The sequence below is a fragment of the Onychostoma macrolepis genome, chromosome 11 (assembly GCF_012432095.1).
Source record: "Onychostoma macrolepis isolate SWU-2019 chromosome 11, ASM1243209v1, whole genome shotgun sequence".
In the NCBI taxonomy this organism is placed as follows: Eukaryota; Metazoa; Chordata; class Actinopteri; order Cypriniformes; family Cyprinidae; genus Onychostoma; species Onychostoma macrolepis.
The window spans coordinates 17,652,587-17,677,584 of NC_081165.1; the positions used below are offsets into that span (position 1 = coordinate 17,652,587).

The window sequence follows — 24,998 nt, forward strand, 5'->3', positions numbered from 1 at the left end:
GTGAAATACAGATTTAAAATCATAACAAGAAATAGTTTAATAGCTATTACACAGTTTTTTTGACATCAAATATTTGCATAGCTATGACAGAAACACTGACATCTAACAATGCCTTGGGGAAAAAAATATAAAGCATATATAAACCCAAACAGGAAATAAAACAGTTATTGAATAAGCATGATTACAAGATACTCTATTTTAATTGTAATAAGTAGTGCAACTATTTCAATTACTTTTCTGTGTCCTAAAGTCCTGAAACATTGGTGTCTCATATTTTAGAGCAATTTATTAAATAAATTCATTAAATCTGCATGTGTGTGTGTGTGTGAGAGAGAGAGAGAGAGAGAGAGAGAGAGGAAAAAATTCAGATGTAACCCCCTTTGTAATTGCTAACATTTTCATAAGTAACTAATTTTTCTTAGTAACTGTAACTAATTACAATTACATTTATTTTGTAATTAAATTACGTAATTCCGTTACATAACTAGTTACTCTCAGACACTGACAGGGTGTCACATTTTTTGTAAAAATTACATTTTAATTTTAAAATGCACGTTAAGTCGAGTTTAAACTAGATATGTGTTTCAAACAAGCTATCCTTGGATGTAACTGCAACATGATAATGGTTTTAACCCAAGTAAAGAATGTTGTAAATAAACGTTTTATTTAACATGCACAATTTTATTAAATGGTTTTTAACATTATACACATTCTGCATCGCGTTTGCCACTCCATTTTAAGAATGGCCCAATATTTATGCATCTGGCTGATGTTCAAATGTGTTTCAAAGACTTAAGCTTTTTTCTAACTAAGTTTCTATTCTAGGAAGATAACACAGCTGGCTTTATGTCAGTTTGAGGCTGTATTCCAGAGCGCCATCACTGGAAGAATTCCAGTAAAGGGGGCGTTACTTCAAGAAAATAGAAGCCCTGTGTTTATTCATTCATTCGTGGTTAATTTACAAATTCTTCTTTTCTTCGACCGTAATAATAATTTTATCACGCATATTTGTGGAAACATTGCACAAACAATGTGTCAGAAAACGAACATCTAACAATAAACTTCGGCTTACGTCGCCATCTTTAGTGTGGGACAATAAGCCCTTAATATATAAAGTGTAAAAAATGTGTAGAAATCGCCTAAATAGTTTTAGCAGATCTGAGATACATACCTATAGGGTATGATAATTATAAAATAATTGTTTAAGAAATGCATGATTGTATATCTGAACTGTGCGTGTGTGTTTTACAAAGAGCTCTAGAGAGGGGACGTGGTAATTCAGCCATATTTGTTTCGGGTGGCTGCAGGAGCGGCTGTATTGTCAAGAACATGGCGGCTTCCAGGCAGGCATGAGAGAGGATACTTCTTAACAGATTTGGATGAACCTGGGCTATAATTTCAAAAACAGACCATCAAAGCAGTTCCTCGGATATTGCAACACGAATCTCGTACGTATGCCTTTTGGCGAAGAGAATGCATTGAGCCGAAATGTGTATTTTTTGATGGCGAACATAAACTTAGCCGCCATTTTTCTTGTGGGAGCTGCTAGTGGGTTGATTTGACGACAAGATGGCTGCTTACACCGGGGCGGCATGAATTAAATAAAAACCAAGCAGTCTATAGTTTTCGCTTGGAGAAGACTTGCGCGGACGTATCTTCTCATAGTATGTATCGGGATGTGTTTGCGCTTACATATTTATGTGTGGATCCTTTGGTGAAGTGAGGCTAGATGTGTGTTTTAGCTGCGGTGCTAGGGACCGCATTCCGCTGCATGGATATTATGCACGCGTAAAAGTCTCGCTTAAATGCCCAGACCGCTTGGAAACTGCAGCACTCGGGCGATGGTTTTATTTTGCACTGCGGTGGAATCAAATTGCACGCTTAAAATCTAGTATTGTTGCTATTTTGAGTGGCTGACAAGATGGCGACTCCCAGAGAGGCATGAAAATAGCCTTCTGCAGCAAATGGGGACTGGGTTTCGAGTGTTAGTCTCTGATTTTCTAGCTTTGTGTACCTTCGAAGTATTTCGCCGATGGGGTTTTGAGTAATTCTCACTTAACAGCTAGTAGATAGTTTGTTCACTTACACTTGTTATTTAGTTGACTGAATTTAATTGTTTTTATTTGCCGCTCCGCCATTTTTCAGACTGGCGGAGGCTTGTTTCAAGATGGCGACTTCCATGGGTTGATACTCTTTCTGCATCAGGGACATTTAACTGCCTAATGTAATTTTGGGATGTGACTTTTTAAACTAGAACGTGGTGCTGTGTGGTTTTTGGTATATAAAATGATCGATGCTGAACTTGCTGTATGCCGTATTCTAGACTATCTTGTCGGCTTTTAGCTCCTCTGCAAGCGCCAAAATGGCGGCATTCCTGAATTGACCAAACTTCTGAATAACCCATAGTGTTTGGGGTTTTGGTGGCACCGCTGTAATGTTATAACAATGCATATCTATTCAGAACGTGTTATTTAATGTATACTATTCTATTTTGTGCTATATTTTCGCTGACTTGTGTTCACAGAACAGATACGTTAGTGGCTAAGAGTCATGAAGTGTATTCCCTTTTTTCCTCAGTAAAAGGACATGACGTCCCCCGGTTCCGTTGTTCCTGGAACCACCGGAGCTCCGCTGCAGCCGCGATGGAAGCGGGTTCTGGGATGGTCCGGGCCAGTTCCCCGACCGAGACACGGACACAGAGCCGTAGCCATCAAGGAGCTGATGGTCGTTTTCGGCGGAGGAAACGAAGGGATCGTTGACGAGTTGCACGTTTATAATACCGGTAAGTAAACTGTTTTTATTTGAGGAACGTTTGTATATGCGTACAAACTACATCACGTTTGCAAATCGCCGTTAAATGTGCTCTGTGTGTTTTACCTTGTCACTACACTTTTTCATCTTATTTCTTGCGCGTAAAGATGAAGAACCGACTTAACTTGACAGTCGTACATTTTTCTGCATTATGAAAAATAGAACTGCTTATATTACATATAATCATAGTATTTGTATATAAAATAATCTGTGCATTCATTGCCTTGTCGCTCGCAGCTCGAATGTTGTGAAAAGAAAAAGGCGCCAGAAAACAAAAATGGACGTTTGCCGCGTCACGCGCACGCCCCCTCCTGCACGTGCACTAGTGCGCCTTTTTGTTATCTTCCCGCAAGTGTTGTGACTGTTGAGCCCACAATGACATTAGTAATATTGTGGAAATTAGGCTGTTCTAGACTATACAGTACTTTGCCAGTAGGTATGATTTATCACACAGTCTTCCCTATGAAGCCAAACAATCTAATAATTCCTCTGTTGTGACCTTTCAGTACTGTGAATTGCAATTCAGTAAATTTCTCTTCCTGTCACAGTCACACTAGACTTCAGTGTTACACTCTGTGGTGCCCGTTTTTAAAAACAGAAGTTAAACCGTACAAATAATAAAACAAAACAAAATGTAAAAATATACAGTCTGCTCTCCTCCCCTGTAGCTTTTGAAGTCGATATGAGATAATAAAAGTTCACCCTATCTATTTTCTAAATGCATGTTATAGATCCTAATTTATCCACGCATACATTTCATTTTTAAAATGTTTTGACTTCATAATGTTTAATCAAAGTGTCTCCTGTAAAACCAAGTCCTCACCCTACCTTTTTTTTTTTTTTTCCTTACAATAAATAAAACACAATATGGAAGAAAAATATCTATTACTACTTCAGTTTCATTGTGACTTTAAAGTTTGTGTTCTTTTAATTCATCTAAGACTTCATGGTGTGTTATATTGTTCCTCTACTGGTCATGTCTTTGAATTTTGTCCTACTGTCTGATGTTATTTTGACTATTAGTGCTTTGAATTTATAAAGTGTGTGTTATTCACCTTGGCTTTAAAACTGCAAGAGAATGTTATTGCAAGTCGTCTGCACCTTATTACCGAGTATTCACTGAGTAATGAAATATTTCTTTGTTTTTCAGCAACAAACCAGTGGTTCATACCAGCTGTTCGTGGAGACATTCCTCCAGGCTGTGCAGCTTATGGTTTTGTATGTGATGGCACACGTCTATTAGTGTTTGGTGGAATGGTGGAATATGGAAAGTACAGCAATGACCTTTATGAGTTACAGGTGAGGAAAAAGTTCTTTAAAATCATTCTATGTGACTAAAAGCTGGAATACACTAGACAACTTTTGCCCAGATTTGCAGTCTGAAGTATTCTAAATGCGGAATGCTGCAGCTGGCCTGCTGATTTTGGCCAGTCAAGAGTTGACCGATTTCACAGACAATTACTTGGTGTATGACGGGCACAGGCTCTGAATTTTTAGCTTCAGACTATGCTCCATCTAGTCAGTTGATATCAAACATGTTTGATATTTTGAGCCATCTTTTAGAGCACACATTAGCTGCGTTTCCACTATCCGACCAAAAGCAAGCGTGCTAATGCATGCCAGGGCCAGATCACCGTATGAGGCATAAATGTATTATATATGTGATGCTAAAGACAATGTATGCTGTCCATCATTTGAAGAACTTGTACAGAACATGTATGATTATAATCATGTAGATTTGGTTTCAAAATTGTTCTGTCTCTTGGACTTCTGCATCTTCATGTGCCGTAAATTTCATATACTCCATGTAAAGGTCTCTGCACATTGAGTCTGAAATTTTCATATGCGTTGTTTCGTATTCATTATCCTAAAAATTCGTCATGCACAGAAACCTTGCACACTGAGTCCGATGCGTATTAATTAATCCGTTGTGAAAAAATTTGCAAAACAGTAGCCTACTAAATGGAGTCTTGAAGCATTGAGGATGATTTTGTTGTCCTCTCGCTTCTTAAAAAAAAAAAAAAAAAGAAAGAAAGGAAATATTGGGTACAATCCTGAGATATAGAGAGGACGGAGAGTTCCACCTCCTTAAGGAGCAGCGGGATTATCACGGGCGATTTAAAGTTTACTTCAGGATGTCAGTGGCTCAGTTTGATGCTTTGCTAGCTATACTAGAGCCACATATTAAAAAGAAGACCACCAATTGCTGTGAACTTGGTGTGCAAGGATCTATATACAGTGCTTTGTGCTGCGAGACGAAGTGGATGAACTTGACAATCGCCATTCTGGATTTTGGTGTTCGCTTGTACGGTGGCTGTGAACTGTCAGAACGCCTCTCAAAATGCTTGGTACGGATGCGAAAAACGGAAAAAATTCGAACCCAATCCGAATTTTATGACGGTGTGCAATGACCTTAACTCATAATTCTGTTTTTCTGTCTGTGAGCTCCCATTTCAGTGTTTTATTTTTGTTTGTAATGTGTGTCAAAGCAATGAGGTGCGTGTTTCTGTGTCAGTTTGTGTTTGGACTTACATGGAAGTCTGTAGGTGTGTGACCCATAGTTATTCAGTGTAAATTACCCAGTTTTGCATCGTCTGCAATTGTATGATGCCTTGTGTTTTAAAACCTCTTTCTGTGGTTACTATTATCAGGCAAGCAGATGGGAATGGAAAAAATTGAAACCAAAAGCCCCTAAAAATGGAGCACCACCATGCCCTCGCCTGGGCCACAGTTTTTCCCTTGTGGGCAACAAGTGCTATCTTTTTGGGGGGCTTGCCAATGACAGTGAAGACCCCAAGAACAACATTCCCAGGTACTCCTACTATATAATAATAATAATAATAATAATAATAATGTGGCCAGTAAATAAATATTTGTATATTATTTGGTTCATAGACTCACTTACGTTTACTTTCAGATATTTGAATGACCTCTATACCCTCGAGCTGCGTCCGGGATCCAGTGTTATGGGCTGGGATATACCGGTCACATATGGAGTGCTGCCTCCTCCAAGAGAGAGCCACACTGCTGTAGTTTATACTGAAAAAACTACTAAGAAGTCACGTCTTGTTATATATGGAGGAATGAGTGGTTGCCGTTTGGGAGATCTTTGGACATTGGATATTGGTATGAAGGTTATATCTGTTTTTAAAGGGATACGCCTCCCCAAAATGAAAATTTTGTCACTAATTATTTACCCCCATGTCGTTACAAACCCGTAAAAGCTTCATTCATCTTCGGAACACAATTTAAGATATTTTGGATGAAAACCGGGAGGTTTGTGACTGTCCCATTGACTTCCAATTAAAAGACACTTTCAAGGCCCAGAAAATTATGAAAGACATTGTCAGAATAGTCCATCTGCCATCAGTGGTTCAATCTGAATTTAATGACGCGACGAGAATACTTTTTCTGCGTAAAGAAAACAAAAACAACAACTTTATTCAATAATTCGTCTCCACTGCTTCAGTGTAGCGCCATTTCACGAATTATTGAATAAAGTTTTTGTTTTCTTTGCTATTATTTCTCGACTATTCTAACGATGTCTTTCATACTTTTCTGGGCCTTGAGAGTGTCTTTTAATTGGCAGTCAATGGGACAGTCACAAACCTCCCGGTTTTCATCAAAATATCTTAAATTGTGTTCCGAAGACGAATTAAGCTTTTACGGGTTTGGAACGACATGGGGGTAAGTGATTAATGACACATTTTTCATTTTGGTGTCGAGTAACCCTTTAATGTGCTGTTTGTCAGACATTGGTCATTAATTCAACCAATCAATTAGGTTAAGCAATAATTGGGCCATTTTTTGCTTTTCAGATACACTGACCTGGAACAAGCCTACAATAAGCGGCACAGCTCCCCTCCCCCGTAGCCTTCACTCAGCCACCACTATTACAAACAAGTGAGTTTCAGTGTAATAGAATTGCATCAACCGGGAATTCCCTAAATGTGCACAATGTTGTTACTGACCTTTAATCCTTTTATCTGTTTTGTCTGCAGAATGTATGTTTTTGGTGGCTGGGTTCCCTTAGTGATGGATGATGTGAAAGTGGCCACACATGAGAAGGAATGGAAGTGTACAAACACACTGGCCTGCCTGAACTTGGGTATGTTTTTGCTGAAGTACATGTAGTATTAAAAATCTTTGATCAAAAATGCAGTGAAAACATTTTTGACACTTTTTTTTTTTCTATTTTAAAAATATATTTAGTAATTTATTCCTGTGAAAGCAAAGCTGAATTTTCATCCTTCAGAAGTCATTCTAATGTGCTGATTTGGAGCACAAAAAACATTTCTTATTTTCTATGATGCAAAGAGTGCTGCTTAATATTTTTGTGGAAACTGGGATTCTTTAAATATAAAGTTCAAAATAACAGCTTTTATTTGATGAATCCTTGCTGAATAAAAGTACGAATTTCCTTCAAATAAAAAAAAAAAAAACTTACTGACGCCAAAATTTGAATGGTAGTTTATACCAGTACTTCAATAATGTTATTTAAAAAAATAAGAGTACAGATTGACTCAATATGTCTGGTTTGTGCATTGTGTAAATGCAGCCTGATACTGCTGTCTTTAATGTTGTTAATGTAAATGAAATCGTTATCAAACAAATCTTTGTTCTGTTTTCTTTTTACTGGCTGTTTATGTAATTATTAGTAAAAACCTATTTTGAAATTGATATTAAGGATTGTGAAATTTCACTTGTTATCTACAGGAAGTTTGGTATTGTGATAATCTTATCTGTAAAACAGTAGGACTTTGGAATTGAGCCCAATTTAATTAGTTACCAAATCCTTGTTTAAAAAACTAAATAAAACAAATTGTTTTCTTGCCTTTTAAGACACCTTGGCATGGGAGACTGTTTTGATGGACACTTTGGAGGACAACATACCACGTGCACGAGCAGGACATTGCGCTGTCGCTATTAACAACAGACTTTATGTTTGGAGTGGACGTGATGGGTACCGCAAAGCTTGGAACAATCAGGTGTGCTGCAAAGACCTGTGGTACCTTGAGACAGGTGGGTGCAACAGATACACGTATGGGGCATTTCTGGCACAGTTAAACTGCTTCATAAAATACACAAAATGCATAAAATGTTTCACACTGAGTTTTTTTTTTGCATCAGTTGATTGTATTAAACCATGCAATTTGACTGGTTTTTGGCATTGCACTTTTTCTTTGCAGAGCGACCTAATCCTCCTTCACGGGTACAGCTTGTCCGGGCCAACACAAATTCTTTGGAGGTTAGCTGGGGAGCGGTGTCTACAGCAGACATGTACCTGCTTCAGCTTCAGAAATATGATATCCCATCAGCCACTGCTGCCACATCACCAGCCCTCAACGCAGCTCCCTCCCTCCCTGGAAACTCGCCTAAGAGTCCAGCGCCTGCGGCAGCTGCTCCGTCTGCTCAGAGTCTGCCGCAAAGTGGCATCACTCTCGTGCCCCAGGCTGCTTCTCCCACAGTCCTGCCCAGCACACCCGCAAGTCCCGTGGCTGCCTCAACAGCACGTGGCCCAGGTACCAATTTGTTAAATTGTTAGTAGCTTAAAGGTGGGGTATATAATTTTTAAAAAACACTTTAGAAAATTGAGTCGGGACCGAGTACCAAAACAAACTTGTAGCCAATCAGCAGTAAGGGGCGTGTCTACTCACGATAGAGCGTTCGGTGCACAGGACAGACATTAGCCGAGCAACAGAAAGATAGAGATGGCGGATAAAAAACAAAAGAGGACAACGTCTCCAGAACAATAAGGCAAGAAGGAAGACCTGTTTAAATATCGGATCAGTTTTCCAGCGCTGGAGAGAACTTAAGGAGCGGAGGGCCTGCGATCGGATGTGCCGCGCCGCAACAGCTAAAGTCTGTCTACACTGGACGCGATAAAGCGACCGTTGAAAATCATTTGAAATTTGTGTCAGCACATGATAAATAGAACACGGCAGCAGTTTTCTGTCGGAGATTTGTCGTGCCTCACAGCATCACGGATTATAATGACTTATACAGTATTTTGGCATGCCGCTCGCGTCCGGTGTAGACACGGTGTAACATTGGTTTTGCTTTGTTTGTGTGGGGCGGAGCTATCAAAATAGGGGCGAGACCCTTTTGGGGTAGGGGTGTGTTTGTTTTGGTGATTTCAAATATCAACATTGGCTACCAGAAATTGCTTACCCCGCCTTTAATTTGACTTTTTTTTTTTTTTTCCCCTCATGAAAGGTTGAGTTTAACATTTTTCATTTTATATTTAAGCTATTCTGAAAGTTGCAGCCCCTCAGTCAGGCACCGGGACGTCAATTGTCACTGTGCGGCAGGCTACCCAGGCCGGAAAGTCCCCAGTCACTGTGACATCACTTCCTGCAGGTGTTCGCATGGTAGTGCCAACACAGACCGCTCAAGGAACAGTAAGAAGTGAAAAAGTAAAGCTGGAATCTATAAAACTGTTGATGTCTTATAAAGTGTTTTATTTAAATGTGTATTTTTCCCTCTTTTCTTTTTTTTTAGCCCATCGGCAGCAGCCCTCAGATGAGTGGAATGGCAGCTTTGGCCGCAGCTGCTGCAGCCACACAGAAAATCCCACCTTCCCCTGGAGCTACTGTTCTCAGTGTGCCGGCTGGGGCCACAATTGTTAAAACGATGGCTATGACACCTGGGTCCACCACTCACCCCACCACAGTTAAAGTGGCATCACCTGTCATGGTAATTATCTTAAGATTATTTCTGTGGCTGTTTCTCAATATGCGTTCTTCAGCGATCTTGCGTCCTTGTGTTCTCGCTCTACGTCATCATTAAATATTTCCATTTTGCTGTCAGAAGAGCATGAGCTTTTGCTTTGCGATTCTCCGCTAAAGTTCACTTCATTTAGAACGAGTGCCGCGGCACGCATGTGCACCAAACAGACGGAGCGCAATAACTCTGACTAAAATATACATTTTGCTGAAATATTTGTAGTTGGACAATAAATGTGACATGTAGTATTTTAAACCGACAAGTAAGTGTATTTGTATGATAGCACTAACTGTGAAGTGTAATGGGGAAATCAAAATAGCCTTTTTACTCAATTAGTCTGTGCTTTTCTTTTATTTTCATTTTTAGTTTAGTAAATTTAACTTCTGCTTTAAAAGCATTATTTTTGTTTTTAGATTGCAATGTTACAATGTTAGAATGTAATGTGATTTTTTTTAACCCTTTTTGCGCATAATATATGCCTACGTGCTTGCATTCACTTTATTTTTTTAATCCAAATACAAAATACCGAGATATATACCATGTACCGCACTTCAGCCAAAAAATACCGAGATATGAATTTCAGCCCTAGTCATAGTTAAACATATATACGCTGTAAAATAAAACGATATACAATTATATGAAAATAATATCTATAATAGAAATGTTTTAATAAGTTATGACATTTGTTTGTAATGTTATTTCTCATGTTTGGCCTTTTTTTTTTTTTTTTTTTCTATTTACAAAAATACACTCTTGTTCAAAAACTTAAGATCGGTATGAATTTTTTTGTAGGGTTTTTTTTTGTATTAAATCGCAGTGTTTTATTAAATTGATCAAAAGAGAATTTATGGCTGTTCTTTTGAACTTTCTACTTATCAAAGATTTAAAAAAATATATTTCGGTTTTTGTAAAAATTAAGGAACCCAACTGTTTTCAACATTGATGATAATAATGAATGTGTCGTGAGTATATCAGAATGATTTCTGAAAGATCATGTGACGCTGAAGACCGGAGTAATGGCTGCTGAAAATTCTGCTTTGCCATCACAGGAATAAATTACATTTTTATTTTATTTTTTTGGGTGTAAAATTTCTCAATATTTCTGTTTTTACAGTGTTTTTGATCTAGTAAATGCAGCCTTAGTGAACATAAGAGACTTCCTACAAAAAAATTTAAAATCTTAATATCTTCAGTATCGTATTGTGTAATGCTTTAATTAAAAAAACAAGACTCAAAACAGCAAAACTTACATGGTTCCAGCTCTGAACTATTGAAAACTTGCGTTCGCCAGCATCCACATGTCTGTAAACGCACGTTATTTAAATTAAATATTTATGTATGAAATTATATATTTTGCAGTCTTGGCCAGCACTAATATGGTGGCTCACAATTATTTTGTTGTAGGTAAGCAACCCTGCCACTCGCATGCTGAAGACTGCGGCTGCACAGGTGGCCACTCCAACAGTGTCCAGTCCCAATACAGCTGCTCGGCCCATCATCACTGTGCACAAGTCTGGCACAGTTACCGTAGCCCAGCAGGCTCAAGTTATGACCACGGTGGTGGGCGGAGTTACCAAGACCATCACTCTTGTCAAGAGCCCGCTTTCCATGGGAGGAAACTTGGTACAGTGTTTTAAATTCTGGCATAGGAAAATTTAGAAAGGTAAAAAGATTGAATGGATGTAGTTTTATTTCTTTGATCCTTATTTCTTTGATTTTTTTTTTATTTATTTTTTTAGCTCTCCAGCTTGGGCAAGGTGATGTCAGTGGTACAGACCAAACCAGTGCAGACAGGTGCTGTGACGGGACAGGCCTCCTCCAACCCAATGACTCAGATTATACAGGTACATTGAACCTATAGTATAACTAGTTTTAAGTTTCTGAGACACTCACATTAATTATAATTTGAAATAATCTCAACATCAATGTCATTTTTATTTCATAGACAAAGGGTCCCCTCCCACCCGGCACCATTCTGAAGCTGGTAACATCTGCGGATGGAAAACCAACCACCATAATTACCACCAGTCAAGCAGGTGGCACAGGAAACAAGCCCACTATCTTGGGCATCAGTGGCATGTCCCCCTCTAACACCACCAAACCGGGCACCACCACTATTTTTAAAACAATCCCCATGTCTGCTCTACAGCAGGGAGCTGCAGGTAAAGAAATAAGCAATTTTGTCAAGAAGTCTTTTTGTCTTTCGATATACACAACAAAAATTATAAATATCATGAATGTATGTATTTATATTATATTATTAACAATTTTTTGTTGTTGTTGATTTTATATTTGTGTAATTTATTAATAACATTAATAGTAGTGTGTTTGTCAATTATTAACAACATTAGTTTTAATAATGATGATAATGTTTTAGGTGGCTTTGTTTGGACTTAATGAGCATCTGTTGTCTGTTGTAGGTGTGACTAGTAGTACAGGGGTGAAGAGTCCCATCACCTTTGTCACCACAAAGGTGATGACATCTGGAACAGGAACCCCTGGCAAAATCATTACAGCAATGCCTAAGATTGGTACAGCAGGTGGCCAGCAAGGCCTAACACAGGTATTGGGGTTCAGAATATCTGGTGCAAAATGGGAAAACATGATGCCGTTGAAGCACTTGAAGCCTGTTTTCTTACCTGACTTGTTCATTTCCTATCTGAAGGTTGTTCTAAAGGGAGCTCCTGGTCAGCCTGGAACCATCCTTCGCACTGTGCCGATGGGAGGAGTGCGTCTCGTGTCTCCAGTATCTGGGGTCAAGCCAACTGTGACGACACTAGTTGTGAAGGGAACAACTGGTAAGGATATTAGCCTAATAAAGTCAAAAGTTAGCGCTCATTGTTAAGACTGCATGTGTCTCTGTGCCAAGTGTAATTTAGCAACCTCTATTATGAATGATTAAAGCATTTCCCTCTCGCTGTGTCTGTTCTCTTTCCAAGGTGTAACAACTCTTGGCACAGTCACAGGAACAGTTTCTTCCAGTTTAGCTGGAGGAAGCTTAGCCAGTGCCAATGCCACCTTGGCAACTCCCATCACCACTCTGGGTTCGATTGCCACCCTCTCCAGCCAGGTCATTAATTCTACCGCTGTGTCAGCTGCTCAGAGCAACCTGGCCACTGTCACCTCCACCATGCAGGTTAGGACCACATATCCTTTTCAGATTGATTTTAAGGCGATTGTATATAATTATTCCTTAATTATTGCAGCTATTTTGTTTATATTTAAATTATTTTTTTGTCATTATGCAAGTATATTTTATAGTTATATATTTAATAAATAATTACTTACTGAAATTGTCTTTGTAGTAATTAATACATTTTCTCCCTATAAACCACCATTTCTTCATCTTGTCTAGTAATGATCTGATATGGCTTATTTAATGTCCGATATGATACTTGTTAATAGCAATATTAATCATTTATAAAAAAATATATTATTATAATTATGTACACTATTGTTAGGGGCCTGAGCGTTATAATGGTTTTATAAGTTTTACAGGTCTCTTATACTCAATGAGGCTACATTTTTATTTCATCAAAAATACAGTAAAAATGCTAATATTGTGAAATTATAATTTAAAAGCTTCTGTTTTAAAATGTAATTTATTCCTGTGATGGCAAAGTTTCAGCAGCCATTACTCCAGCCTTCAGTGTCACACGATCCTTCAGAAATATTTTTTATGTTGATTTGGCTTAAAAAAAAAAAAAAGTGATGTCTTTATGGTCACTTTTTACCAATTTAATGTCTTTTCTGAGTAAAAGTATTAATTTCTTTAAAAACAAAGCATACTGAACGCAAACTTTATTTGTAACAAATATGTAATTTAAAAAAAAAGTAAACTATGTGCTAATAATATAATAAATTAATTACACCATTTTTGTATTTAAAATGAACAGTTTTACACTTTGTAATTTACTGAAAAATATAACGTAATCTGTAACCTGTCACTAATCTTGTTTTGTCCTTTCTTAAGCCCACCCAGGTGACTCTCATAACAACACCCAGTGGTGTGGAGGCTCAGCCTGGTCAAGATCTGCCTGTTTCCATTCTGGCCTCTCCCACCTCTGAGCAGCCCACCTCTACTGAGTCTGGTGCAGGCGACGCTTCTGGCAGTGTTACTTTAGTGTGCTCCAACCCACCCTGTGAGACGCATGAGACGGGCACCACCAACACGGCCACCACAGCGACGGCAAATATGGGCACTGTACCAGCTGGCACAGTACAGAGAGTGTGTTCCAACCCACCCTGCGAAACGCATGAAACGGGTACAACAAACACTGCCACCACAGCATCTGCCAACATGGGCACTGTACAGAGGGTCTGCTCCAACCCACCATGTGAGACCCATGAAACGGGTACCACCAATACAGCTACCACAGCATCTTCAAATATGGGCACAGCTCCTGCTGGCACTGTCCAGAGGGTCTGCTCCAACCCACCCTGTGAGACCCACGAGACAGGCACCACCAACACAGCAACCACAGCGTCATCTAACATGGGCGGAAATCAAACGGGGACGGTGCAGAGGGTCTGCTCAAACCCACCTTGTGAAACTCACGAGACGGGCACCACCAACACAGCAACCACAGCGTCATCTAACATGGGCGGAAATCAAACAGGCACTGTCCAGAGGGTCTGCTCCAACCCACCCTGTGAGACCCACGAGACGGGCACCACCAACACAGCAACCACAGCGTCATCTAACATGGGCGGAAATCAAACAGGCACTGTCCAGAGGGTCTGCTCCAACCCACCCTGTGAGACCCACGAGACGGGCACCACCAACACAGCAACCACAGCGTCATCTAACATGGGTGGAAATCAAACGGGAACGGTGCAGAGGGTCTGCTCAAACCCACCTTGTGAAACTCACGAGACGGGCACGACAAACACAGCAACCACTGCAACCTGCAGTATGGAGACGGATGAGGGAACAGGTACTTTATATTTCCACAAGATTTTTAAATCTACACATTTATAATATTTACAAACCATGGGTTTCATTCGCTAATAATTGTGTAGGTTATTTGTATCTATATGCACAAGAACTTTATGAAAAAAAATTCTGTCTTAATTCACAAGAAATGCATTTGCATATTAATTTGTTCTTAACCTCATTCTATTATTGAATTTTAAAAATGAATGACTGTTTAGTATAGGCTAGTTTAAAACATTCGTCTCCATATCCATAATTGTTTTCTCTCATATATGCGCCACTAGTGCATACTGAACAAAATTATAAACGCAACACTTTTGTTTTTGCCCCCATTTTTCATGAGCTGAACTCAAAGATCTAAGACTTTTTCTATGTACACAAAAGGCCTATTTCTCTCAAATATTGTACACAAATTTGTCTAAATCTGTGTTAGTGAGCACTTCTCCTTTGCCGAGATAATCCATCCACCTCACAGGTGTGGCATATCAAGATGCTGATTAGACAGCATGATTATTGCACAGGTGTTCCAATAGTGCATGCATATATGCGCCACTAGTTCATACAGTATCTCACAGATGTGAGTACACCCTTCACATTTTTGTAAATGTTTTATATCTTTTCATGTGACAAAACTGAAGAAATGACAGTTTGCTACAATGTAAAGTAGTGAGTTAGCTTGTAACAGTGTGAATTTGCTGTCCCCTTAAAATTACTCAACACACAGCCATTAATGTCTAAACCGTTGGCCACAAAAGTGAGTACACCCTAAGTGAAAATGTCTCAGAACTGTCAAGCACTCTCTGAGGATCTGAAAAAAAGAATTGTTGCTCTACATAAAGATGGCGTAGGCTATAAGAAGATTGCCAAGACCCTGAAACTGAGCTGCAGCACTGTGGCCAAGACCATACAGCGGTTTAACAGGACAGGTTCTACTCAGAACAGGCCTCGCCATGGTCGACCAAAGAAGTTGAGTGCACGTGCTCAGCGTCATATCCAGAGGTTGTGTTTGGGAAATAGACGTATGAATGCTGCCAGCATTGCTGCAGAGGTTGAAGGGGTGGGGGGTCAGCCTGTAAGTGCTCAGACCATACGCCGCACACTGCATTAAATTGGTCTGCATGGCTGTCGTCCCAGAAGGAAGCCTCTTCTAAAGATGATGCACAAGAAAGCCCGCAAACAGTTTGCTGAAGACAAGTAAACTAAGGACATGGATTACTGGAACCATGTCCTGTGGTCTGAAGAGACCAAGATAAGTTATTTGGTTCAGATGGTGTCAAGAGTGTGTGGCGTGTGTCTTGCCTACAGTCAAGCATGGTGGTGGGAGTGTCATGGTCTGAGGCTGCATGAGTGCTGCTGGCACTGGGGAGCTACAGTTCATTGAGGGAACCATGAATGCCAACATGTACTGTGACATACTGAAGCAGAGCATGATCCCCTCCCTTTGGAGACTGAGCCGCAGGGCCGCACGACCACTGCCTTGCTAAAGAAGCTGAGGGTAGAGGTGATGGACTGGCCAAGCATGTCTCCAGACCTAAACCCTATTGAGCATCTGTGGGGCATCCTCAAACAGAAGGTGGAGGAGCGCAAGGTCTCTAACATCCACCAGCTCTGTGATGTTGTGGAGGAGGACTCCAGTGGCAACCTGTGAAGCTCTGGTGAACTCCATGCCCAAGAGGGTTAAGGCAGTGCTGGAAGATAATGGTGGCCACACAAAATATTGACACTTTGGGCCCAATTTGGACATTTTAACTTAGGGGTGTACTCACTTTTGTGGCCAGTGGTTTAGACATTAATGGCTGTGTGTGGAGTTATTTTGAGGGGACAGAAAATTTACGCTGTTATACAAGCTGTACACTCACTACTTCACATTGTAGCAAAGTGTCATTTCTTCAGTGCTGTCACATGAAAAGATTTTAATACATTTACAAAAATGTGAGGGGTGTACTCGCTTCTGTGAGATACTGTGTGTGTGTATATGTGCCCCACTAGTGGCATTTTTTTTTCAAGCATCGGCCAATAAGTTTTTCTGTTTGGCTGATGCATTCGATGCAGGACTTCTATTTTGATGACTCTGAGAGCGGCAGCGTCTGAGCACACAGTGCACTGCTCGCATTCTCCCTCGTTTACTGTCGTTAACAGTTCTGTCAAATACGGATAGAAGTCTGTCTAATAAAAGCAATGGTTATAATACTTTTTTGTATACATTTTAATTCCTTTGTTTAACAGTTCTATCTGATTATATTATTAGTAATAGAAAGGCAAACAATATAATACTTCCCGTCAGCATTTAGAAAATACGCATTAACATCATTTAAACACATCTTTGAATATCTAATGATCATTTAATTTCACAAACCTTGCAAACTTAGTAGAATCCAGTTCTGAGGTCTTATAAAGTATGCATTTGTCTCCTGCATGATCGCTTGTGCTTTGCATGACGGTCGGTCCGTGTGAATTGAATGCGGACAGGAGGAGAGTTCAGCTTCAATGAAGACGATCGACAAACATTAAACTTGTAATTTAAAATTATGCTGCGCTTATGCATTTGCCCACTGTCATATTCATGTCATGTCCACCGTGTGCTGTATGTAAAATGAGTGTTACCTTGAGAATACTGGTAGAATAACCCTGTTGGTTACAGTGTTTAATTCCTTTTTAATAAAGCAATAAAACCCAAGAAGCTGTGGTTTACAGTGAATTTATAACAGCTAAGGGGCGTTGTTAGGCACGACGCAAAGCAGAGGCTTTTGCTTTTCACGGGGCTTATTGCTTTTATAAAACGGTTATTCCATTTACGTAGTAAAGTTTCACAAAATAAAACGGAGCAAATAAAGTGTAATGATATTGATGATAAACATTATTCTTCCGCCAAACAATGTAGTTCCTTAAAAACGGTTGTGGTTCCAACAAAGTGGTTGCCAAGCAACACACAAATGTAAACAGAGGTGTATGTTTATAGTGTAATTTACAACAGCTTTGAACTTAGCGCAGCCAATCAGAATAAAGGATCAGAACTATCCGTTTTATAATTATTTTTATTAAAGATTTATTTGTGAAAAATACTTTGTCATCTGAAGTTTAAGTATGTTTATTTTACACATTTATTTTTTAATCCATTTTCAAATGATTTCAAATTTAATAAATATTAATTAAAATAAATAAAATGTTGGGGTCTTGAATGTCCCAAAAATATCAAAGACTCATCTTTGACCAAAATCGAAGTTACGGTATTTTGCCTTTTTATGTATAAGAATTTATTCTCATGGCAAAGCTGAATTTTGAGCAGTCATGACTCCAGTCTTCAGTGTCACATGATCCTTCAGCATGCTAAAATGCTGATTTTGTGCTTGGGAAAAAAACATGTCTTACTATTAGTGTTGAAAACGGTTAAATATCTATGTATAGAATTTCCTCAACATAATTGTAAGGCTACTCAGAGTGTGTACACAGATTTCATGCACAAATTAGAGAATGAGACCCAATATTCATGTTTTCTTATTTCTTGCGATTTGTCATTTTTATGTCTTTTAAAAGTTGAAGGTAACAATTTCTTTTGTACATTTAGCCCAACAGAGTGGTGAGGCATCGGAATCTACCACCAGTACGGAAAGCCTTCCATCCACTGCAGCACCCCAGAGCAGAGCCATTACTATAGTCACACAGGCCACACCTCTACCAGGACCCGCTGTTCCAGTGAGTGGGCTGTGTTTTGAGATCTAAATGTTGTGCTTATATTTGATTAACATGATATTGAATTAGAGAAAATGTAGGCTAAGACGGTTCGTACCCTTTTGGAACTAATGCAAACCATTACAGAGCCTGAACGTTAGTGAAGGACTTCATGTTGGAGGGGAGTGTTGCAAAGAGAGGCATTTATAACATCAGCTGGTTTTCTTTTTCTTCTCTCCTGTAGTCCATCTCTTCAATCACTGAGTCATCCTCAGAGACCGGAGCTGAGCCGGTTGTTATGGAGAGCTCAGAGGCAGAGTCTTTGCAGGCAGAAGGCCAGGCTGAAGCGGAGGCAGTCGCCATGCAGGCAGAGTTCCAGACAGGGGCGGGGGCAGAAGCAATGCCGAGTGACTTCCATGCGGGGGCAGCCGCCTTGCCGAGTGACTTCCAGGGAGAAGCCGTAGCGGTAGCCATGCAGCCAGAGAGCCAAGCGGAGGAAGGGGCAGTGCCCATGGAACATGACGCTTCTAGCATGACAGAGGGAGAAACCGCTCAGGAGCAGCTACCGACAGCTGAGGTACAGTCAGTTGCATTCTAACTGTACAATTTACAGTTATTATTGCAAAGATAGACCAATATTTACTTTTGCTTTTAAATTTTTTACTTTTAATTAAACTGTTAGAAAAATTAAACTGTTATTGCAAATAAATTGAATTCAAACTAATTTTTAAAGTGTTATTTTGTACTTTTTTTATTTATTTAAATAGTTAACATGGAAAACTGTAAAATATTAATTTCTTACCAAAACAAATACAAAGATTAATGTAAGTTTTATTTCCAGTAAAAGTTTTCATCTATTTTCGCAAATAACTTGTGAAATCAAGCTAATTAGCAAAAAGTATTATATTTAAAGGGATAGTTCACCCAAAAATCTAAATTATATCAGTTACTCACCCTCACGTCGTTCCAAACCCGTAAGACCTTTGTTCATTTTCAGAACACAAATGAAGAGATTTTTGATGAAATCCAAGAGCTCTCTGACCCTCCATAGACAGCAAGGTTATTACCATGATCAAGTCACTGAAACATAGTATAAACATCGTTAAAATAGTTCATGTGACATTAGTGCTTCAACTGTAATTTTACGATGCTACGAGAATCATTTTTGTGTGCAAAGAAAACAAAAATAACGACTTTATTCATCAATTCGTCTCCTCAGCATCACCATGGTGCCATTTTGGAGAGTATCACAATGCACGCGCATGCTGTGATCTAAACGTAAACAATGTTTCGCACAAAAAGTATTCTCGTAGCTTCATAAGATTACGGCTGAACCACTGTGTCACATGGACTATTTTAACAATGTTCTTACTACGTTTCTGTGCCTTGATTGTAGTAGTGCTTTGCTGTCTATGCAGGATCAGAAAGCTCTCGGATTTCATCAAAAATATCTTAATTTGTGTTCCGAAGATGAACAAAGGTCTTACGGGTTTGGAACGACATAAATAATTAATGACACAATTTAGATTTTTGGGTGAACCATCCATTTAACTTTTTATTTAAAAAAAAAAAAATAGATGGAGGGTATAGAGGCAGCATCAGCATCACAGGCCGAGGCGCTGGCCTTGCCACCAGAGCTGATGTCGGACGGGCAACCCACAACGCTGATGGTGACGGGTCTGACCCCAGAGGAGCTGGCCGTCACGGCAGCCGCAGAGGCAGCAGCCCAGGCTGCAGCGACAGAAGAGGCCCAAGCCCTCGCCATTCAGGCTGTACTACAAGCAGCACAGCAGGCTGTTATGAGTGAGTCACCATCATTTATCTGCAGAATCCCAACCTATGACCTGCATGTGTTCATATTCAGTCCAGAGCTCATTCTGTCTCGTTCCCTCATCAGGCTCAGGTGATGCTGGAGGAGACGACCAGCAGACCCACACCATACCCATCATTCTGACCCAGCAAGAACTAGCGGCTTTGGTTCAGCAGCAACAGCAGCTCCAGGCAGCCCAGCAGCAAGCTGCTGCCCAGGCCGCACTGCCCACTGAGGGCTTGGCTCCAGCTGACAGCTTAAATGACCCCTCATCAGAAAGCAATGGACACAACGAGATGGCCGCCGCTGTCACAAGTACAGTAGTTGGACTGCTGCCTAGCACCTCAGCAGAGAGTACGTGTGAAGTTTATGGTAGTTGTTTTGAACCATTATTATAGTTGAATAACGCATTAACTCAAATGTGCTTTTAAAAGATTTTAAAAAATTAAGTCTAAAGTTTGTTCACAGCTGTTGGTCACGCATATTTACCGCGTTGGTATGGTGAATTGTGATTCACATTGCTACACTTTTGACAATAGGCTGCTCAGTGCTTACAGAAAAACATCACGTTTGTATAAATAAAATGTCAAGATGTGATGACAAATTTGCTGTTTGTTTAATTCTGTTTATTTCCTTTGTAGCTTTGGCTCCATCCAGCACATTAGCCCCCGCAGTAGTTGCCAGTCCAGCTAAGATGCAGGCAGCTGCTGCTCTGACTGAAGTGGCCAATGGTATTGAGGCTGCGGTAAGTTTCATGGGGAAAGAATCACAGTAATATGCACTGAAGTGCGAAAGAATAGTTTAAAATCCTGTTTTCTGTTTTTCCCCCACAGAAACAAAACCCTCCCACTGTTACCATCAAACCTCAAGTGAAGAAAGAAAACCAGTGGTTTGATGTTGGCATTGTCAAAGTGACCAATATGGTTGTAACACATTTCTACATGCCTGCAGATGACGCCGCTTATGTTGAGGTGAGCCACAATGAGATTCTACTTCTAACCATATTTTAAGACCTTGTGTCATTTACTTGTTTGTAAAAGTAAGTATACTGACAGAACTTGTGTATTCTGCTGCAGGATGATTCTGGCACAATCCCTGACTACAGCCAGATGAAGAGGGTGGACCTTCAACCCGGGACGGCCTACAAGTTCCGTGTGGCGGGTATAAACACATGTGGCCGTGGAGCCTTTTCTGAAATATCTGCTTTCAAGACCTGTTTACCGGGCTTCCCAGGGGCACCATGTGCTATAAAGATCAGCAAGGTTTGCACTTACCTCTTGTTACATATGGTTTTGTAATAAAGTAAAAAAAAAATTATGGGAATTAGGCCTTAATTTTGTTTTACAAAAAATTAATTTGGACAAATTTCTGATTTTCAAAGATTTAAGGAAAAATTAAATGAATAGAATGATTGTTTACTTAATTTGCTTTGTTGCATTTAGAATAGAATAATTCAATACACCGAACTGATTTAATTCATTAACTTTATTTAATTTAGTATGTGTTAGGATATTTCTTTAACAATGTTTTATCCAATGTACACCGCTGTTCAAAAAATTTGAGATCATTAAGATTTTTAATGTTAAAAAAAGATTCTTATGCTCATCAAGGCTGTATCTTTTTGATAAAAAATACAGAACAAAAAGGTAATTTTGTGAAATATTGCAATTTAAAATAACAGTTTTCGATTTTCATTTTATTTCTGTGAAGCAAAGCTGAATTTTCAGTGTCACATGATCCTTCAGAAATCATTCTAATAAGCTGTTGGAAACCGTTGTGCTGCTTAATATTTTTTTGGGACCTGTGATACAGGATTCTTTGATAGATAAAAATGTAAAGAACAACATTTATTCAAAATAGAAATTGTTACAATTTACTCTACTATTCCAATGTTTGGGGTGAGTTGTTTTTTTTTTTTTTTGGAAGAAAATGCTTTTATTCAGCAAGGTTGTATTAAATAGATAAAAAGTGATAGTAAAGACTTATATCAGTATAACAGTATAAGACTTATACAGTTCTTTTTAACAATTTATCAAAGCAGCACAACAGTTTCAACACTGATATATTAGGATGATTTCTGAAGGATCATTTGACATCATTTGATTTGATTTGAAGTAAATTATAATAGGAAACCAATATTAGAAATGACAATATTTTACAATATTACTGTTTCTTTCTGTATTTGATCAAATAAATACAGCCTTAATGAGCATAAGAGACTCCATTATAAAACACTAAAAATCTTACTCATCCAAAACTTTATCATTACATCCATAAAAACGCATCCTTTCTTTACTTGTTTCTCTCCTCAGAGTCCAGACGGTGCCCATCTTACATGGGAGCCCCCATCCGTGACATCAGGAAAGATCACGGAGTATTCTGTGTATCTGGCTATCCAGAGCAGCCAGACCACCGAGGCGAAACCCTCGGCCCCGGCCCAGCTTGCCTTCATGCGTGTTTACTGTGGGCCGAATCCTTCCTGCCTGGTCCAGTCCTCCAGCCTGTCCAACGCCCACATAGACTACACCACCAAACCCGCCATCATCTTCCGCATCGCTGCACGCAACGAGAAAGGTTATGGCCCGGCTACACAAGTGCGATGGCTGCAAGGTAAAAGTTTTCTTCGGTGCACAAAACAGGTTTTTGTTTCAGGCAGTGACCAGCTCGATTTTTAACAATTGATTTGTTTCGCCTCTTGCTTTGTAGAGTCTAACAAAGATGGCCTTTCTGCAAAGCCTGCCCCAAAAAGAGCAGTTTCTTCACCAGATACGTGAGTGTCTCCAGTATTAGAAAATTGCATTTTGATCAAAAATACAGAAACAGCTTAAATTGTTATATTTAACATTATTCTTTTTAACGCTTAATGTATTCCTGTGGCAAAGCTGAATTTTCAGCAGCCGTTACTTCAGTCTTTACTGTCACATGATCCTTAAAATCATTCTATTATGCGGATTTATGGATTACAAGGATCATGTGACCCCGATGTACGCGTGTACAAATATTAAGCAGCACAACTGTTTTATAAATATGAATATTTAATCAATTTAATGCATCCTTGTTAAATAAAGGTGTTAATTTCTTTAAAAAAATTATTGTACCCCAAATTTTAAACCGTAGTAGAAATATAGCTGATTATTAAAATGTTTGTACATTTTATTACAGGAAAGGGATTGGTCAGAAGAAAGCAAGAATGGACCAGTAAGCACCTCTCTCCGTTTGTCCTCCAAGACCAGAAAGACATACACTACTCCTAACGCTCCATCCAGATTCAACACATCTTCCACTGTAACCATCCATCAAAACAGCACAAAATCAGCAAGGAAATAGTGTTTAAGAAAACAGTTTCTAGGGAAAGCTTTTTTTCTTGTTAATAGTATGAATGGAGAAAAGCACATTGCTTATTTTTGAGTATTTTTCAACATACTTGGAGTGGGAGAAAGAAAAAAAACAAATTTGCTTTTTTCATTGTAGTCTTCCTTTCTGCTCTCCCCCATTTCTTTCAAAACCTGTATCTTGCTTCAGTAAATTCAAACACCAGTTTTAAGATATTTGTAATGTTTGTTCTGCCAGCTGGGCTCAAATGAAGTAGCTCTCTTTTCTGCGATGGACTTCAGTGTGGAGTTTTAGTTCACGTTAAATGTGTGGACACTGCAGGAGGATTTCTGATTGGAGAGGACTGGTGTCATTTTTATGTGAGGGGAAGAAACTGAAATGGTGGGTGGGGGGGGAAACAAATCAAGCACTTGTCCTCAGACAAGAGGGGATATTTTCACTGGAACGGCTCAGTGAAATAAGATCTGCGTAAAGAATCGTTCTGGACTCCAGCCTCCTGGTGAAGTCTGCACTTCTGCATTGAGCAGAAATAGAGGCAGAACTGCAGTTAACGAAGTGGCCATGGAAGTACATTACTGGCAGGACAGAGACTTTGATAGAACTGAGATTTGCCATACAAACAAAAAAAATAAAAAAGAAAACTGAGAAAAAAAAAACAAACAAAAAAAAGCAAAACTTCCCAAAAAATTAGCAAGCGATGATGGAGAAGATCTTTTGTGTAGTTTATTTTTGTATTTTTAAAGCTTTTCTCCTGTGTGTATGTGTATGTCTGTGTGCCTTTTTTTTTTTTTTTTTTTTTTTTTTTTTTTTTTTTAACTCACTACTTTTATTTTTTTGTTTTAAAAATTCTTGGCCATCCCCATTGGTTTAAGGATTTGTGGGAAGAAGGGCTTTTGGATGGGCCGTTCTCTCGTCAAGTACATTTACATACGGAAAGACATTTGTATTTGTGCTCAATGTGAGTGGTGATGTGCTACAGCTGAAAAGGATGTAAACATCTGAAGGGCTTTTACTTTTACTGCATATTTCTATGCTTGTTTCCACTCTGTGTTTGTGTATGCCAAACCTTGAGATGTAAAAATCGTAAAAACATTGTTAAAATTTTTTTTAATTCCTCATCTTACCAAACCGCCGTTTATTAGTAAACACTCAACTTTTTCCCTTCCTCTGGCTTGTCCTCTTAACTTTTTCACAACATAACTTTGTAGAATTTTCTCTGCCCTAGATTGTGAAGGAAGTCGTCCATGTGAAGATAAATTTCTACTTTTATTTTATTTTATTTTTTTCACCTTTGATTATCTGAGAGGTATGCAAACTTAATGTTCAGTGTATACCTGTATGTCTCCATGTGGGTGAGGATGGCTGTACTCACTCTTGGTGAAAGCCAAGTTCGGATTCGACTGTAATATAGTTCATTCATAATGCAAGAAGTGAAGATGATATCCTGGCCTTTTATATATTTACCTGTACAACGTTTTTACATGTTGGTCATCTCCTGATTGCCTTTTTTGTCTTGACTTATAAAAGAAACAGAAATATAAACTGTCTCCCTGATTCATTTTGACTCATTTCTTTAGTTTCATGCAGCACATCCTGAGATTTCATTCCATCTCTAGTGTCTTCCAGAACTGCTGTGAATTTGAGTAGCTGTATTTGATGAAACACTTCTCAGAAAGCGGAGTAGACAAGGAGGTTGACTCCTTTGCATTTAAT

At 39.1% G+C, this 24,998-nt stretch overlaps 1 protein-coding gene across 5 annotated transcripts; it reads left to right on the forward strand.

Annotated features, from left to right (window-relative positions):
- Positions 1-1,224: 1,224 nt before the first annotated feature.
- hcfc1a (host cell factor C1a) lies at positions 1,225-24,827 on the forward strand. 5 transcript variants are annotated; one of them, XM_058790674.1, is made up of 28 exons: positions 1,225-1,448; positions 2,578-2,782; positions 3,962-4,110; positions 5,463-5,623; positions 5,729-5,937; positions 6,630-6,714; positions 6,813-6,919; positions 7,654-7,833; positions 8,001-8,333; positions 9,061-9,227; positions 9,313-9,507; positions 10,942-11,160; positions 11,277-11,381; positions 11,483-11,699; positions 11,958-12,100; positions 12,203-12,335; positions 12,477-12,673; positions 13,511-14,474; positions 18,039-18,166; positions 18,387-18,719; positions 19,720-19,945; positions 20,040-20,306; positions 20,594-20,697; positions 20,786-20,923; positions 21,029-21,214; positions 22,265-22,562; positions 22,659-22,722; positions 23,115-24,827. In XM_058790674.1, the coding sequence occupies exons 2-28, from the start codon at positions 2,587-2,589 to the stop codon at positions 23,152-23,154; spliced, it is 5,544 nt and encodes a 1,847-aa protein (XP_058646657.1). In that variant the 5' UTR covers positions 1,225-1,448; positions 2,578-2,586; the 3' UTR covers positions 23,155-24,827. The 5 variants fall into 5 exon arrangements, with proteins under 5 accessions (XP_058646657.1, XP_058646662.1, XP_058646658.1 ...); XM_058790679.1 differs by having other exon boundaries at positions 1,228-1,448; positions 9,061-9,212; XM_058790675.1 differs by lacking the exon at positions 1,225-1,448 and adding an exon at positions 1,529-1,664.
- The last annotated feature ends 171 nt before the right edge of the window (positions 24,828-24,998 follow it).

What these genes read in the sequence shown, in the direction of transcription:
- hcfc1a (XM_058790674.1), top strand. Translation starts at nt 2,587, where the DNA reads ATGACGTCCCCCGGTTCCGTTGTTCCTGGAACCACCGGAGCTCCGCTG. An exon ending in AGCAGCTACCGACAGCTGAG is followed by an intron (nt 18,720 to 19,719) that starts GTACAGTCAGTT and finishes AAAAAAAAATAG; the next exon opens with ATGGAGGGTATAGAGGCAGC. An exon ending in GCCTAGCACCTCAGCAGAGA is followed by an intron (nt 20,307 to 20,593) that starts GTACGTGTGAAG and finishes TTTCCTTTGTAG; the next exon opens with CTTTGGCTCCATCCAGCACA.